Source organism: Punica granatum, chromosome 2, assembly GCF_007655135.1.
Source record: "Punica granatum isolate Tunisia-2019 chromosome 2, ASM765513v2, whole genome shotgun sequence".
NCBI lineage: Eukaryota > Viridiplantae > Streptophyta > Magnoliopsida > Myrtales > Lythraceae > Punica > Punica granatum.
Window position 1 is genome coordinate 3679337 of NC_045128.1, and position 15615 is coordinate 3694951.

The 15615-nt window shown below is 42.5% G+C and overlaps 3 protein-coding genes across 5 annotated transcripts; 2 read left to right on the forward strand and 1 right to left on the reverse strand.

Moving 5' to 3' along the window:
* Positions 1 to 109: 109 nt before the first annotated feature.
* On the reverse strand, positions 110 to 2533 carry LOC116197168 (transport and Golgi organization protein 2 homolog). 3 transcript variants are annotated; one of them, XM_031527222.1, is made up of 6 exons: positions 2226 to 2533; positions 1577 to 1766; positions 1157 to 1363; positions 771 to 965; positions 620 to 699; positions 110 to 537 (listed from the first exon to the last, which is right to left on the reverse strand). In XM_031527222.1, the coding sequence occupies exons 1-6, from the start codon at positions 2306 to 2308 to the stop codon at positions 498 to 500; spliced, it is 795 nt and encodes a 264-aa protein (XP_031383082.1). In that variant the 5' UTR covers positions 2309 to 2533; the 3' UTR covers positions 110 to 497. The 3 variants fall into 3 exon arrangements, with proteins under 3 accessions (XP_031383082.1, XP_031383081.1, XP_031383080.1); XM_031527221.1 differs by lacking the exon at positions 620 to 699 and having other exon boundaries at positions 276 to 537; positions 771 to 959; positions 2226 to 2526; XM_031527220.1 differs by lacking the exon at positions 620 to 699 and having other exon boundaries at positions 276 to 537; positions 2226 to 2513.
* Positions 2534 to 5362: 2829 nt separating this feature from the next.
* LOC116196608 lies at positions 5363 to 10753 on the forward strand. The gene is made up of 9 exons (XM_031526418.1): positions 5363 to 5849; positions 6424 to 6460; positions 6558 to 6639; positions 6744 to 6789; positions 6918 to 7016; positions 8494 to 8562; positions 8642 to 8981; positions 9071 to 9228; positions 9529 to 10753. The coding sequence occupies exons 1-9, from the start codon at positions 5436 to 5438 to the stop codon at positions 10336 to 10338; spliced, it is 2055 nt and encodes a 684-aa protein (XP_031382278.1). The 5' UTR covers positions 5363 to 5435; the 3' UTR covers positions 10339 to 10753.
* A 1361-nt stretch (positions 10754 to 12114) lies between these two features.
* LOC116194467 (probable serine/threonine-protein kinase PIX13) lies at positions 12115 to 15202 on the forward strand. Its single transcript, XM_031523280.1, has 7 exons — positions 12115 to 12308; positions 12469 to 12586; positions 13060 to 13403; positions 13565 to 13700; positions 13860 to 14002; positions 14270 to 14393; positions 14473 to 15202. Exons 2-7 carry the CDS (start codon positions 12517 to 12519, stop codon positions 14928 to 14930), a joined length of 1275 nt encoding a protein of 424 aa, XP_031379140.1. The 5' UTR covers positions 12115 to 12308; positions 12469 to 12516; the 3' UTR covers positions 14931 to 15202.
* Positions 15203 to 15615: the final 413 nt, after the last annotated feature.

Here is a 15615-nt window from a genome sequence, read left to right on the forward strand (position 1 = left end):
CTGGATTATGTTCTTTTCTGAGTAATTTCCGAATATAATCTCATCGTTTTTCTTATACATAGTCTTTCTGTTTCTCCTAGGTCATTGATCGCAGATTGTTGCATCGCACTCGAGTTAATGGTCGATTGGAGCTATTATCGGATATAGCGTATCGAAAATTCTTAAGAGCAGCCATGACTGATCAGTTCGACCTGTTGATTGAATTTGATGGAGGAATTCGCGTATTCCTCTTACATTTATAGGCAATGGCATCTACGTAAAGAATTCCGGCATACTAAGTAGTAACGGATATCACCAAGCTTGTCATTGTTAAGGCCTTCAATAGCTGCGCGTATATTCAGTGAATGACTCGGTGATTGGGTGAGCGCATTGCAGAACGGAACATTACAAAAAGATCACCTCCCGATCCTCTTCTTCAATAGAGAAAGTGACAGTATTTTCCTTCCATTCTTCATCCTCGAGATGCCTCTCATAAAAGCTCACCTCCCGATCCGACTTCACGGACAATGCAGATGTGCTCCTCGTCCCGGCGGGATCCTTCAGCAAGAAAGTGAAGTTCAGTCAGATCAGAGAGTAACAAGAAATCGAATATGCTGCTCCTTTATCTTCTGTAACAAACCTTTTGCAAGAAAATAATATGAAGTTCATTCCTTCAGATTGAATCCCTAACAAGAAAATCGATGATGGTTCGGGTTGGACCTGTTGACAAGATAATGAAACTCATTTGTTTACCAGCTACAAATCCTGTTTGTAGAATTCAAGCAACTTACCAATGGGAAGTCGGTGTCCACGAATACAGAACTCAGCTCATATTCCAGTTGAGGAGGATACACGCCGGGTAGTAAGCTCCGGTCCTTGTCCTTGATTGTATTTTTCATCAGTCTGTCGGCCATCTCTTTTACAGGAAATTCGCCATCTCCATACACGTCTAGTAGTTCTTCGAATCCATCCCTTAATCTCTGCTCCTGGTTGATTTACAAAAACTGTCAAAGATGGGGGAGACTGCGAAGCAAACCATGCTAAGAATATGCATCTCTCAGCGTGATGCCGTAAAAGATAAACTAGATGCCCCGACTGACTTCACTTTCAGGCTATGACCGATGGAGTATGCAACGCCAACGAGAAAACGAACCACTTGTTGAGGAATTCTGTTTACCTTAGGCCAAGGGGAGTCTAGGCATGCATTTGAGAGGACATGAATTCCCGGCGAGACTTCGGAGACGTAATTGGAATCTCCTTTTGGTCTATTGGTCATGTAAACCATGGATTCAGAGGGAAAGTCGGCCACTATCAGGTTATAACCATTGTACTGGTGCGCCTCCTCCACAGCCTCCAACGCAAACTCCAACGGACTCTTCTTGCTCTGCGAGCAGCCGGACAACATTTTACATAAGAAGGTTTTTTGGATTTCACTATTGGCCACATTATGCGAACGAGACGGATTACGATCATTAAACAGCATCATTTATCATAAGTGGATAAGCCAACCCGAGAACATTGCTGCAGCTTGCAAGTATCAACGTACTGAAACATTGCAGAACAGATGATAATAGACCAAGTTGGAAGCCGAACCGACCTGCAAGAACTGAATGGGGAGGTCTCCTCTGGTCCTAGCTCGGGGGATCATTTCGACCTCCCGAACGTTCGTGAGAAAAGCCATCCTGCCGCTCCTCGAACAAGCAAGCCAAGTCCCTCCAGCCGACACATCTCTCCCTCCTAGTATTCGTCCTCGTGGACTACCCCACCATGCCAGAGCTTCCGTTGGCCTTTCACAGCAATATATAGCTCGATCAGTCCACAAATCTCAAACCGTCAAATTACACGTACAGCTCAATCATTGTAACGAACTTACAGATCAATCCTGTCACAGAAAAATCCCCCTAGCACTCGAACTCGGCCAGAATCAGCACTCATTAGTACGTATAACTCGTTATCGCACTAATTATTAGGGTAAATGCCTCGTATTAAGTCTTACATAAAAAAAAAAATGCTAGCTATAAATAAATAGCATGTATATATATTAACCGCTTCGTCATGCGTCCGTTCATGTAAAAATTATCTTTCTAGTCGAACTAATGACTCGATCTTACTTTTCAACGCAATATAAACAAGTTTTCGGTAAAAGTACACGTGCAACCTACGGGGTAAGAAGCTTAGTTAAGTTATGCAGAACCGAGCTCGGAGCTAGCAAATAAGCTTCGGTCGATCGGGTTGATCAGACTCACCGGCTGTAATATTCGTCTCTGTTGTGGAGGAGGAGGAGGGGATAGAGCGGGTGAGACCGCCACAAGAAGACGGCAATGCACATTGCGATGGCGTTGCCGGTCGTCCTCTGCTTTTTCTTCTTCTCCGCAGGGTGTGGAGGACTCAAGCGCCGCCGTCGTTCAACCTTATCCTGCAGTTTTTATGCTTCACAAGCCAGTCAGAGACCGCCACTTGGGTGAGATTCTCTGCAAGTGGTCTGCCCTCTGTCTCTCTGTCGGCTTGGGCTTTTGCATGCAACGACTTAGAAAAGGGAAATCATACTTCACGACTAACTAATAATTTCTAGCAATTCTCTTGTCGGAGCGTCGAATTTGGTGGTGCTGAAACTAAAGATGGGTGACTACGTCAGCTGGGGTATTCGATAAATTTTTACTAATGAGCGGGATGAGTCCGCCCTGATAACTATAGGGTATCCGATAAATTTTTATTTTGTTATAAAGATATTATTTTTGAATGCGTAAATTCATCCGAAAATATGAAACAACTGATGTCGATCGGGAAATAGAATAAAACTACTGGCCGGGTGAGTTAGGGGGCGAGACCAAATGCCTAATGGCCCAGAAAGCCTAAGACATGGGGACAAAGTCCATGGATAATTTGTACAAATAGGTATATCCGTGAAGAGGAAGGACCAACTTCTACATTCCCATTTTAGAAATCCATCTCTATCTCCTTTCCCTCTCTTTAGCCAACCGAAGCTCTGCCGTTACTCCACCACGCCGCTACACATCTCCATCGTACATGGGCGTCAAACATGAGATCTTTTTTAAGAAAAAAGATGTCGAATCAACTCGATCAATTTATGTTGGTCGTTCCTCATTTATTTTTATTTAATGCGTCATAGAACAGTTCCAAATCTCTCCCTAATAAGAAAGTTAAGGTATCGTACCTATGTCCCGTGCAAGGACACACCTCTCCCCGCGATAGCTTTTGTCTTAAATTTTTAGCCAAGCCTAGACCACAAACACGCTGAAGAGGAAAGACGTTCTCAGAGAAAACGCCTTCAACGTTGGTAAACTTATATTCGACTATGAATCTCTTATGTAGTTTGGCATGTGCATTGCATGCGTGCTTCGACCTTACTTCATGCTTGTTTAGTTCAACCATATATATAATTGTTGATGGAAAAGTGTTGAAATAAAGGGCTAATAAAAAAAAAAGACAAATTATTTTTAGTTCACAATCTTCCAGCTCTATTTTTTATTTTTATCCTAAACCTTTATTTATTTTTATCCTTAACGTAAGCAGTCTTTTTTCCTTTAGTTCTTCTATTAAATCTTCCAAAAAGAAAAAGTTTTACGTCCAAAAATATTTTAAAATGATCAATTTTAGTAAAAATAATTTTAAAAATATAAAAACAGATAAAAAATAATTTTTTAAAAAAGACGGAAGGATCTTAGGAAGGGGAGAGAGCTACCAGAGAATCGTTGACGGCCACCCCCCTCCTTCAAGGTAGTCGGTACCCCCAAAGGTCGTCGACAACCTTAAAGGGGGAGGGAGGCCTCGTCGCTGCTACACCTCCTCCTCTAAGGAGGTCGCTGGGAATGTCAAAGGGAGAGGTGTGCGTTGGCGAGGCTCTAACAATCCCCTCTCCCTCTCCCGATCCTTATGTCCGTATATTTTTAAATTTAATACGTTAAATATTTATTAATTTTTAAAGATACTTTTTTGGATGAAAAGCCGATTTTCTAACAAAAAAGAATTGTACCTTAGGAAGGAAGAAAAAAAGGGGAAAATTTAAAAATGAGATTGAACGGAAAAAAAAAGGATTAAGATAAAAATGAAAAAATAATCTAAAATTGAAGGCTAAAAATAGTTTTTTTCCAAAAAAAATTACTACCAATTATTTTCTTGGGGGGCAAAAATGGGGAAAGGGAAACATACCCAATCCAGCTCCCTTTACGCAACAAACAAACGCAGCCCCCACTAGGCCACAAGTCAAAAAGACGTTGAGGACTCTCCAACTCCCCCTCGTCCTGCCACGTGTCCCCATCCCCTCAGGCAAAGACAAATCTCACCCGGCCCACTTCATACCCGCTTCATCCGACCCGACCGCAGCCCGGCATGTCCGGCCACGTGTCACATCTCTCACGCAGTTCTTGCCCCGTCACGTGCCCTGCATGCCCTAACCTCGAAGTTATGCGTTCGAAAGGGTTCTGTCAATATCAATTTGCCCCCTCAAAGTTTACCCCGTCTCACTTTCTCCCTCTTGGGTTTCAACTGTAAAAATTTGTCCCCGGCTCTAATTGCATAAAAAAGGAAATCCCTTTAATCCATTTCAAATATATTATTATAATACTTCAATTATTACCAAAAAGAGAATTACTATTTTTAAGCCAACAAAAGGATTACTATTTTGATTTTTATAATATGGGGACATTATTAATTTTGGTTCGGTTTACCATTTCTATTGGCCATTACAGTAATCCGAAACTATATTAATTTAAAGAGAATATGAAAATTATTAATAATTTTTCAAATAGGATAAAATAATTCACTACCAAATCTGATAAAATAAATACGTGGGATAGTTAATCACTGACTATTCAAACTATGATAAGACCGTTAGAGGCCAGACTGCAATGAGTGTGACCATATTTATTGTCTGATCCTAAGAATATTCAACTGTGTGTATTGTGAGCATTCAAAAATCCAAGTTTAGAATATGGGATTTAGTAAAAGCATGTAACAGTGTCGCTAGAGGCTTCAGACCTCAGTGATGGTATCAATAACAGGTTGGCTATTTAACAGTGCGTGTGAGTATTGTGGCCACTTAAAAGAGCGAAATTTAAGGAAAATGTTTCGTAACAGTTAGATATTTACAAAAACTAGAAACGATAAATCTTTTTTACAATAATACAAACGTTGGATTAGATTTGAAAATGACAGAAAATATAAGAATTTCTTACAAAATTTATAATATTAAGTGACAATAGGACGTTCCGTGGATTCCCATCGTGAGACATCAGGGGCACATTCCGGAAATTACAAAAGTTTAGGGGTCATAGTGAAATTACCTACACCGACGGGTGCGAAACAGAAATTACGAACAAAAATGGGTAAAGAAATTCGAAAGGGCAATTCTAAGTAATGGGGAAGAAATAATCCCCTGTTTGTCTCTCTACAGAAGAGAGAGAGAGAGACAGAGAGAGAGACAGAGAGGAGAGAGAATGGGTAAGGTAGTGGAGGGGAAGAAGAAGAAGGGGAGGCCATCCCTATTGGATCTCCAGAAGCGGAGCCTGAAGGAGCAGGGCCAGGACCAGGGGCGGCCCAATTCCGCCCCCAAGCCGCCGCAGAATTACAGGGTTGCCACCCCCGCGCAGCTCCGCCGATCCACCCGCCGGAACCCCGCCCCCGACGGAGCCTCCTCCCCTGACGAGCGCGACGGGGAGGACTCGTCGCCCGGGGGACGGCGCCGCGAGAAGAAGCTCAAGCTCGTCCTCAAGCTGCCGAATTCGGGCTCCGGGGCCGGGGGCGGGCCGGATTCCGGGGCCGAGGAGGATGGCGACGAGGCGCAGAACCAGAGGAAGCGCAAGATCGCGGCTATTGGCGACGGATCTGGAGCTGGCGTCAGCAGCGAGAAGGTAAAGGTTCGATCTTTTTGGGCATCCTGTAAGAAAAACAGAGGCTTTTTAAAATTGGGGGGATTTTGGGAGGGGCCTGTGGCTTGGCTGTGCCTCTGATAGAAATGCGGATTTGTCGTTTCCTGGTACTTTTGGGGGAATATAGGTTGACCCGATTTTTCCAAAAAAAAAAAGTCCTTGAAAATCGGGCCTTTTATTGAACTGTGGCCTCTGCTAATAATTGGGGGTTTTTAAGACAATTTCTACTGGTAAAGGGGTTGACTTGCAACCTCTAATTCCTCAGTATCTTCTATTCTGAGATTTTTGCGATTTAATTCTTCATCTCTCTCCTGCAACATTTTGGGGTTCTTGCTGCTGCTGCTGCTGATAACCCCTTCTTGTGTCTGCGCAGTCTAATGATGATTAGGCTGTCTGTCAGCGTTCCTTGGTAGCAGCAAAAGTTTAAATGTCTTTTCTTTAATTATTATGCACAGCTCTCTGCTGTTCTTTACCTTTTTCTTTTCCTATAATGGAAACTAAACTGCAGTGGCTTTGTCTGCATTAATAGTAACTGTTGTTTAATGGAAATCTACAGGGGGAGAAGCTTACAAAATCTGGAAATGGCCATCAAGGTTTGCCATATAAGTGTCTGCCCTTTTTTCTGACCATCGTGAAAGACATGAATTTGCGCTTGTGTTGTTGAATTGTGTCGGGTTTTGGGTGTTGCAGCGGCTCAGCAGCTGGATTCTGGCGTATCAACTCCTTTGCCTGACAAAAAGTTGTTGCTTTTTATCCTTGACAGGCTCCAAAAGTGCGTTCTTGTCCTGTTTCTGCTGTCAATTTTTGAGTACTTTTATGTGGGTTGGACTTGTTTTGCTCTTAGAGTTTGCTGAGTTGGTGTTGGCTTAATTTCAGGAAGGACACGTATGGGGTGTTCTCTGAACCAGTGGACCCCGAAGAAGTAAGTTCTGAAAGTGATCGTGCATCAACTACCTAAGACCAGTATTCATGAGCATAGTTTCCTTCTAATTTTTTGTGGCACTTATATAATGTAAATTCTTTCTTTATATTCTGTATAATACTCCTCAGCTACCAGACTACCATGACATCATAGAGCACCCAATGGATTTTGGCACTGTGAGGAAGAAACTTGCTAGTGGAGATTATGCGAAGTTGGAGCAATTTGAGGTTGGTTTATGCTTCATTCTGATTATATGTCTACTATAACTTTGTCTTCTCTCTAGTTCTTATTACCTATCGTTCTTCACTTGTTATGCACCAACTGAGATGCATGATACAGGAGGTTCCTTTGTTGTGTTGCCCTTCCCTTTCCACTGATTTATTGCATCTCTATATATAGCTTGGGCAAAAATTGCTCCTAGTCTCTCAGTTTCTTTGTTCTAGATAGTTCAGTTTAGCTACATGCAGTGGATATACTGGCATGAAGCATCTTTCCTTCGGTGAATGATATCTTGTGTGAGTCAAAATCTTTCCTTAGTTGTTTGTGATTAGCATGTAGGATGTCTTTCCGTCCATTGTCTACTGTTTGCAATTATTTCCATCAGCTTATTGGTGGGCTGAGACCTGCTTAGTACTTTGTCAGAATGATCGGTACGCTATTAAAGTAAGTCATTAAGTAGTTATTCACTCAATAATTGAGAGTGCTGTTGGGGATTGGAGGTTATAATGTTCTTCTGCTCATGACCTTTCGGCACAATTTACTAATTTAGTGTTTCATATGTGTACCGAATAAATCCTGAAAGCGAAATTCTACTAATGCCCAGTTTTTGTGGCTTGTTTCTAGCAGAGGAAATTAAAAAAAAATGTAGGTGTAATGAATCAATTAGATTATAAATGATTATGATTTCACTTTGGCAGCAGTATTTGGTTTGTGCAAATACTTACCCTGTCTGTTACTAGATTTACTTAACCTATCCATTATTAGATCTCCAATGTCATCAAATTTTGGCCGTGTAAGTGCTATTGATGAAAATGGAGAAGACCTCTTTCCAAATTACCCATGTCTAGGAAATAAAACCATCTTTGCATCTCCTATAGGTAGACTTCATCTTTGCATCCTCGGTGGATTTTCAAATTAATTGTTGAACATATTGCAGGTTTTTTAGTCATTCATGTATAATCAATGGTAGATTCCTTGTTTTTTAGTAAATTTGGCCGTTCCTTCAACTGTTGCAGTTATAATGTGAATGCACAAAATCATGTTTTACATGACAGTCAATCTGTTCTCGGATGACTCTGTCCCTTAGGGTGTGCAGTTTCTATAGTTCACACATTATTCTGAAATTGTTTAAATTGGGGTTTCCAAACATGTGAGTGGAGAGAGAATTTATTATCCACCAGCCAAAACAAAATATATAAAGGGCGGCACTGCTCATAACCTATTTGCTATCATGCTTAGATGGTTGAGAACTTGACGATATTCTTCTAACTCTTTATAGTGCAGAAAATGCGCTGCATTGACAAATCTAAATAGACTGTATCCCCTAATCGACGACGGTTTACCTCCATGTTTAACTCGCTATGTTGTCGTTCTGTGTTTTGTAAACCACTGAACTGTCCATAGAAAGGAATTTTTCCACCTGTAGTTAATTATTCTGTTTTCGCTGAAAGTCGTAATGATTGAGATCTTTTATGTTATCTGCAGAGTGATGTTTTCTTAATCTGCTCAAATGCAATGCAGTACAATGCTCCGGACACAGTATATTTCCGACAGGTATAACAGTTATATTTCCAACCTGTAGCTTTCAGTATATTAGCAAGTTTCCATTTTTATCTAACCTTTCTATTTCTAGGCACGTTCCATTCAAGAACTGGCGAGAAAGAACTTCGACAACTTAAGGCAGGACAGCGACGTAAATGAACCGGAACCAAAAGTAGTCAGAAGAGGCAGACCACCGACAAAGCATTTGAAGAGACCACCAGGAAGGCCACCTTTAGACCGTGCTGGTTCTTCAGATGCCACCCTTGCTACTGGGGGAGAGAATGCTGCATCCACAAACTTTGATCTGAGGAAAGGATCTTTCTCTGCAGACAAATCAGGTCTGATGAATTCATCAGGACGGCTTCGAAATAACGATGTTTACGCAAGCTGGTTATTGGAGAACAGATTTGAGAGAAATGATGAATATGCAGGTCCCTGCTAAAGCATTTTTCCTAGTGTTTAGCCTCAGGACGTGTATCATGAGTTTATTTACTATTGCTTTAATCATCTTCTTCCACAGGCGCCTCATCAAAGGGCAGTCTGATGAAGCTCGGGAAAAAACAAACTGTACCAGATGAGAATCGGCGTAACACATATAAACAGTACCATCCTTCCACTTCGGGACGCGAGCCTACTGTTTTGGCCACCTTCAACCGGGAGAGGAAGCAGTTGATGCCGGTATATAAACCAATCATTTTATTGCTCACTTTTTCCTTAGCAAGAGGGACTTACTATACTCTGAGAGATTCAGGATCTCATCTATAGATTTTGTAAAGGGAAATGATAGGAAGTACAGGGAGAAATCATTAAAATTCCGCACAGCCAACGGAAGTTCATCTATTAATCAAAGAGTTCCTGCTAAAGTTGATCAATTGATCCAAAATGCAAATCCCCTCGCTGTGTTTTCTCTGTTCAGTCCTCAGTAATAGTAGCTTATTGGTTTTCTTATCTTCTTCCGCCAATTTTTGCAATGATCAGGTTGGCTTACAAGCAGACCATGGTTACGCAAGAAGCCTAGCTCGGTTTGCTGCAAATCTGGGACCCGTAGCTTGGAAGGTTGCTTCGAGAATGATCGAAAGGTCTCTGCCTGCTGGCGTAAAATTTGGTCCCGGGTGGGTTGGAGATGATGATTACTTACCCCCAAGACAGTTCCAACTTGCTTCGCCCGGCTTATCATCCTTCTGGCCCTTCTCTATTTCTGGAAGTTCAGGTTCTAAGGATACAGATCATGCTACCCCCTGCCAACAAGATAATTCAGCAGATAAGCCAGAGGGAGAACATTCCAATTCACCGGAGAAGCATCCACCTTCAGTTCCCTCGAGCGAGCCTCTCCCTCCTCCCTCAAAGAACCGTCCTTGGCCTGTCTCTGGGGATGAAGGATCAAAGTCAATAAGGCCTCCATTTCAGAATTATACTAATGGGTTCACGGGTCCTTTTGGGTACAATAGTAAAATCGCTGCAGCTCACATGGGAAAGATGATTGGAGCTAGACCTTCTTCTGGGTTTCATTTCCATCCCCCGAGTTCAGTCGACGCAGAACCCAGTACAGATACAAGTTCTCATCATCGAGGACCCACCGATAGCATAGATCGGGAAGACCCCAATACTTTGCACAATAACTCAGGCCCTACAAGATCATTGCCACAGCAAAAACCAGAGCTGGTGGTGTCACATCAGCAGAAGCATGAATCAGTGCCACCCGACCTTAATATCAGGTTCCATTCTCCGGGGTCCCCTAATTCTACTCGGGTGGATCCGGCTCAGCCCGATTTAGCATTGCAACTATGAGAATAATAATGATAGCAATGATTATACATATTCTTTATCTCTCTCTCTCTCTCTCTCTATCTATGTTAGGTAAGTCTAGTCAGTAGGAATGGTCGCAGCTCCATTGGGATTGACGGAAGATTTTTTTTTTTTTTTTTTACTTTGGAGCTGGCCAGAACCAACAGTTAACAATGCAGGCACGAGTAGGGTTTCCAGTGTACAGAATTGTGCCCTAATTCTTAGGTGAAGAAAAGGGGGAAGAGAGGTTTCTTTCATTTGTAACATTTGGGGAGGCCATAGTTTTTAGAAGCAGCGACATCTGATTATTACGCTTTCATGTATTGCGAGATTCCATCTCCCTCCCATTTGTAACAATTCTTAGCTATGATGACGAAGAGTAGAAGATCTGATTGAGTTCAATCGCTTCTCCTATCCATATGTGATCTTACGGTTTGAGAATTACTTCAGGTTGCTTTGATATTACGAACTGTATGATGAGTCAGAATACTGTTCTGGGCTTGGTCGACTTTGGCAGGATCCAAAACTGTGAGTTGTGCAGAAGGAATGGTTAAGCAGGCAGTGGCCTTGAGACTTACATTTTGGAAGGTCAAAGGTTGGCATTAAAAGAGTGGAATTTTCTTATGGCCATGTCTTTTTCTGGTCAAATCTCTTTGCCATATCCAATGGTAGAAACTCCCAAGTCAATCTTGTATGTTGTGATCCCACTGAGAAAAAGTCATTCTTTCTTTTCGATTATAATAGGAGGCTCATGATCTAATATAAGAAAATTGAAATGAAATCTAAATAAAATGGCATGGATAGTCTCACTAATGAGAATCGAACTTGGAATCTCTAGATTACCAGGCGAGAGTGTTAGCCGCTATACTACACTCCATTTTTAAGAAAAAGCCATTCTAACGATTGAAATATGTCAGCAGTTTCTCATAGGGACTTTCACCAATAGACTATCTCGACAGTGGATGAGAGATTTGAGATTTTGTCGTGCTCATGTCAAAAGATGGGAAATTGACTCCCAATTTTATGAGCACTTTCCTGATTGTTAGGGACATGACTTCTGAAGAAAGTTCGTTTTCAGTTCATTAACTATCTGAGAATCGATTTCACCTTTTCCCTTGTTCCAAGAAAGGCCACATTCAAACTTTTCATCCTCATAATGTACTGCTGAAAAGTGTTATCTACGTTGCAATGAGTTTTGTGAACAAGCTACAGTGCAGGGACAGAGTCAGGATTTTCATCCAGGCAAAAATATTACTTGATATAAATGGTATATAAATATTTTTTTAGGGGAGACAAAATATTAATTTTACATAGAAAAACTCATAAATAAACATACTTTTGGGGTAAAATTTTAAAAAGTTAAAAGTTCAGGGGAGGGCAATTGTCCCCCATGCCAATACATTGGCTCCGCCCCTGCTACAGTGTATTCTGAGGTAACCGAAGTCGGGTCGCTGGACGGACGTTGTAATTGCCAGGGAATCAGGAACCGAGTGAAACCATCTCGACCCTGCAAAAGCCCCGTAACTGAACTTCAAAGGTGGTCACCCAGCCAGACATCAATTTGCCTGCTGTCCTTACTTCTCAAGAAAGTGCTAAAATGGAAAGTGTTTCCCAGTTTTCTTTTTCTTCACTTTCTTCCAAAATCACATGGACAAAGACTGTTTGTTATTGCTGAAAGTGTTTTTCTTCTGTGGATCCCACAATGGAAACATCATAAACAAGTTGAAGGGACAACAATTGACTTGACCAGTACCTATGACACGGCAGTTGACTTGCTATGCATTGCATTGCAATGCATCCCTTGTGTGTGTGTCTGTCTGCCTGACCTCTGCAAATTCCCATTTTCAGACCTTCCCACTACCTCTTCCTTCCCTATTTAATACCTCGGACGGCTTCCAAGAAACAGGGCGGAGGCTCAGAACTCAAGAGACCCATAAGAAGAAAGAAAGAAAGAGGGAGACATACGGAGTCAGGTAACTGGAAAACGTTTTCGTGTTTGCTGCTGTTCGTGCCCGGAAGCGTGCTCGGTTTGGAAAACCAATTCTCTGTTACCATTGAGGAAATGGGTCTTTTGAATCGCAAATCAGGATTGATTTTGATCTATTGGTTTGCTTTTTTTTCCTATATTTTCAGTGAGGAAAAGGAGGAGTTTTAGCAGCAGAAGGGGAAGAAGGATTTTTTATGGGGAACTGTTGGGGCTGGGTAGCCCCAAAACCAGACACTACCACCAGTGCCAGTGATCTCAGCAAAGGTACCATCGCATAACCATTCGAGCTATTGCATCATAATTGTAATGTAAGCCGGGTTGGTGCAATTTATCTCGACTCTTCGGTGTGTGCATCGCAGTATTAGTAAGTTATGGAAGGAAGAAATTAATGATTGTCTCGAGAATGTATAGCATGTTAGAAGTTGCCGGATTCAGGTGTTTTGCATTTGGCATATGTTGCGCGTGGTTGTTGCTTTCCCATGGCAATTCGAATATGGTCCTGCTGAAAATTTTGGTTTTCTCGTAGCAGTACCGAAATCTGGAAATTCCCTAGCTTTCTTATACAGTATGATAGATCCGAACAAACCTCTTGGTGTATGCCTAGAGATAATTGTTAAATTTGCTGCTCATGTTGTTTATATCTGATGCTAGTTCCTGCATACGCCATGTCTACTGCTCAAAAGTATTTCTTTGCTTTAACCTCATTTCATCTACTTTCTGCGTGTATGACTATACAGTTGGTACCTCCCAAGCAACAATCACCGCAACGACATCATCCTCAGGCTCCAGCGGCGTATCCCGATTCAGCCAGTTCACGGCCTCAAGCGGGGGTGACCCTGAGAATGCCAATACCGGCCACATCCTACCACTTCCGAACCTGCGGCAGTTTACACTTGCTGAACTGAGGGCTGCAACTAAGAACTTCCGATCAGACTCGTTGCTTGGCGAGGGTGGGTTCGGGAAAGTCTTCAAGGGCTGGATCGATGACAAGCCTTCGTCAAAGAACGGGAATAATAGTGGAACGCCGGTCGCGGTCAAGAAACTGAACTCTGATAGCGTGCAAGGGATTCAAGAGTGGCGGGTGAGAGATAATAACGAGGAGCTTTTTTGCAGTTGTGTTTTAGAGAGTTTGATTTACTGAAAACATAACTGAAAAATTTCGTGGAATGCAATTTTAAGGAAATTGTGCTCGATCATAACAGCATATTGAATGACCTTTCTCGGTCGGTTTTCCTATGGCAGGCAGAAGTAGATTTCCTTGGAAGGCTCTCTCATCCGAACCTTGTCAAGCTTTTGGGTTATTCCATTGAGGACCAAGAGCTGCTTCTAGTCTACGAGTATGTGCAGAAAGGCAGCTTAGAGAACCATCTTTTTGGAAGTAAGCTTTCGGATTCTCATAAAAAATACAAGTTGCTCCCATCTAATTATTAGCTGAAGAATGCAGACATGTTTTCGCTTATGAAAGTAGAAAACCGAAGTTGTTTTCTTGCATGTTCGAGCAAATTTCTTTTCCGAGTTCTAACCTTTGTCTATGAAGGGGGCGCGATGGTGCAAGCACTTCCATGGGACATAAGGCTTAAGATTGCAATAGGAGCTGCTCGAGGGCTTGCATTCTTGCATACGTCAGAAAAGCAAGTAATATATAGAGACTTCAAGGCCTCAAATATATTGCTCGATGGGGTAAGTTTTATCCGATCACATTGTATATCTCATCCATAAATCCTCAGAAGAAGCAGCAGTTGGCCACACAGTGGCCAGCATGTATTGCAAAACCGAAACTCAAGGGCCCGTGTTCTAACTCATGTCGAGGAGATTCGGAGCCTCTGAGGAGAAATAGTAGCTTTCTATATGCCACGTTATGGAATTCTGGTGTACAAGGAGTTAGCAAATTGAAATTAACGGCGAGTTGTTTTTGAATTGATTCGATGGTGTTGCCCTGTTCATCAGTTTTACAATGCCAAGATCTCAGACTTCGGCTTGGCAAAGACTGGCCCTTCAGAAAGCAAGTCTCATGTCACGACGAGAGTAATGGGCACTTACGGCTATGCAGCTCCTGAATACGTCTCGACTGGTAATCTCTTTTTCATGCCAGACGTTCGAAGCAGAGTTAGCTTAACACGGTATCTAAATTAGCTGGTTTTCTTGTATAGGGCATCTGTATGTTAAGAGCGATGTGTTTGGGTTCGGTGTTGTGCTGGTTGAGATGCTGACTGGTCTCCGAACACTCGACCCTCGCCGGCCCAAGGGTCAGGAGAATCTGGTCGATTGGGTGAAGCCACTGCTGTCCAACAAGCGGAAGCTGAAGAACCTCATGGATGCCAAGCTTGAGGGGAAGTATCCTTCTGCGGCTGCATACCAGATAGCCCAGCTTGCCTTGAAATGCCTCGCTCTCGATCCCAAGTCTCGTCCTTCCATGGAAGAGGTGGTGGTAACTCTGGAGAAGCTCGAATCCTCCCGTCCCGAGAGAGCACCGGAGCCCAAGGTCCGTCCAGCACGTCTGGGTCCTCAGAAGTCCGGTCTGCAAAATCTCCACAATCGATCTCCTCTCCACCAGAGGCAGAACGGGAGCATGGCCATACCACATCAAGGTTCACCCAGAATGCGATAACTTGTACAATAAGAAACCTGGAGCAGGTAACTTGACAGGAAAGTAATGTAGTGATTTCGGACTAATTGCTATCTCGAAGCATCTAGAACTGCAAAGCATACTATGATCATATGGCTTTCAGATCTATCAGAGATCCAAATTCTTTATTGCGTGATTTGTCGAAACCAGGAAAGATTTTCTAGTTGTGGTGAGGAGGAACAGATTCCTCAGTGTAAAGAAATTTCAATCTGTTTTGCATTTGCAGCATATCATCGTGCCGACATGTTTATACACTTCTTTTGTTCTCTCTCGTACTTGTTTCGTATTCGCCACCAGTGTTCTTTAGTCAATGCATGATCTTTCCGTTTCTTCATCATGAAGAAACAATGGTTTGCTAAAAGAGTTGGGTGTGGTTTTGGTCCCTCAAAATATTTTGCCATTGTTTTCGTCCCTCAATATCCATTCCGTCTGATGTTTTAGCCTTGCCGTCATCTTGCGCGTGTCAACCATGACCGAAATCTCACGTGGCGGATGAGCTGGACGTAACGCCGTTAACCAACTCCCAAAATTGCCAAAAACGCAGTTCCTCGATCGAAGCCTGCCCTAAACAATGAAAAGAAGTGATCACGAGGGAATCGGAGCCGACCTAGGACAAACAGGCCCTGCTCGACTTCCTCAACCAGATCCCTCACTCCCCCGCCTCAAC

Bases quoted from the DNA above. Each gene is read 5' to 3' on its own strand.
- LOC116197168 (XM_031527220.1), bottom strand. From the start codon at position 2,308: ATGTGCATTGCCGTCTTCTTGTGGCGGTCTCACCCGCTCTATCCCCTC. The intron at 1,767-2,225 runs GTGAGTCTGATC...TTGCTGTGAAAG, and splicing joins AGAGACGAATATTACAGCCG to GCCAACGGAAGCTCTGGCAT. The intron at 1,364-1,576 runs GTCGGTTCGGCT...GGCTGCTCGCAG, and splicing joins TCCCCATTCAGTTCTTGCAG to AGCAAGAAGAGTCCGTTGGA.
- LOC116196608 (XM_031526418.1), top strand. From the start codon at position 5,436: ATGGGTAAGGTAGTGGAGGGGAAGAAGAAGAAGGGGAGGCCATCCCTA. The intron at 6,461-6,557 runs GTTTGCCATATA...TGGGTGTTGCAG, and splicing joins ATCTGGAAATGGCCATCAAG to CGGCTCAGCAGCTGGATTCT. The intron at 7,017-8,493 runs GTTGGTTTATGC...TGTTATCTGCAG, and splicing joins CGAAGTTGGAGCAATTTGAG to AGTGATGTTTTCTTAATCTG.
- LOC116194467 (XM_031523280.1), top strand. From the start codon at position 12,517: ATGGGGAACTGTTGGGGCTGGGTAGCCCCAAAACCAGACACTACCACC. The intron at 13,404-13,564 runs GTGAGAGATAAT...TTCCTATGGCAG, and splicing joins AAGGGATTCAAGAGTGGCGG to GCAGAAGTAGATTTCCTTGG. The intron at 14,003-14,269 runs GTAAGTTTTATC...CCTGTTCATCAG, and splicing joins CAAATATATTGCTCGATGGG to TTTTACAATGCCAAGATCTC.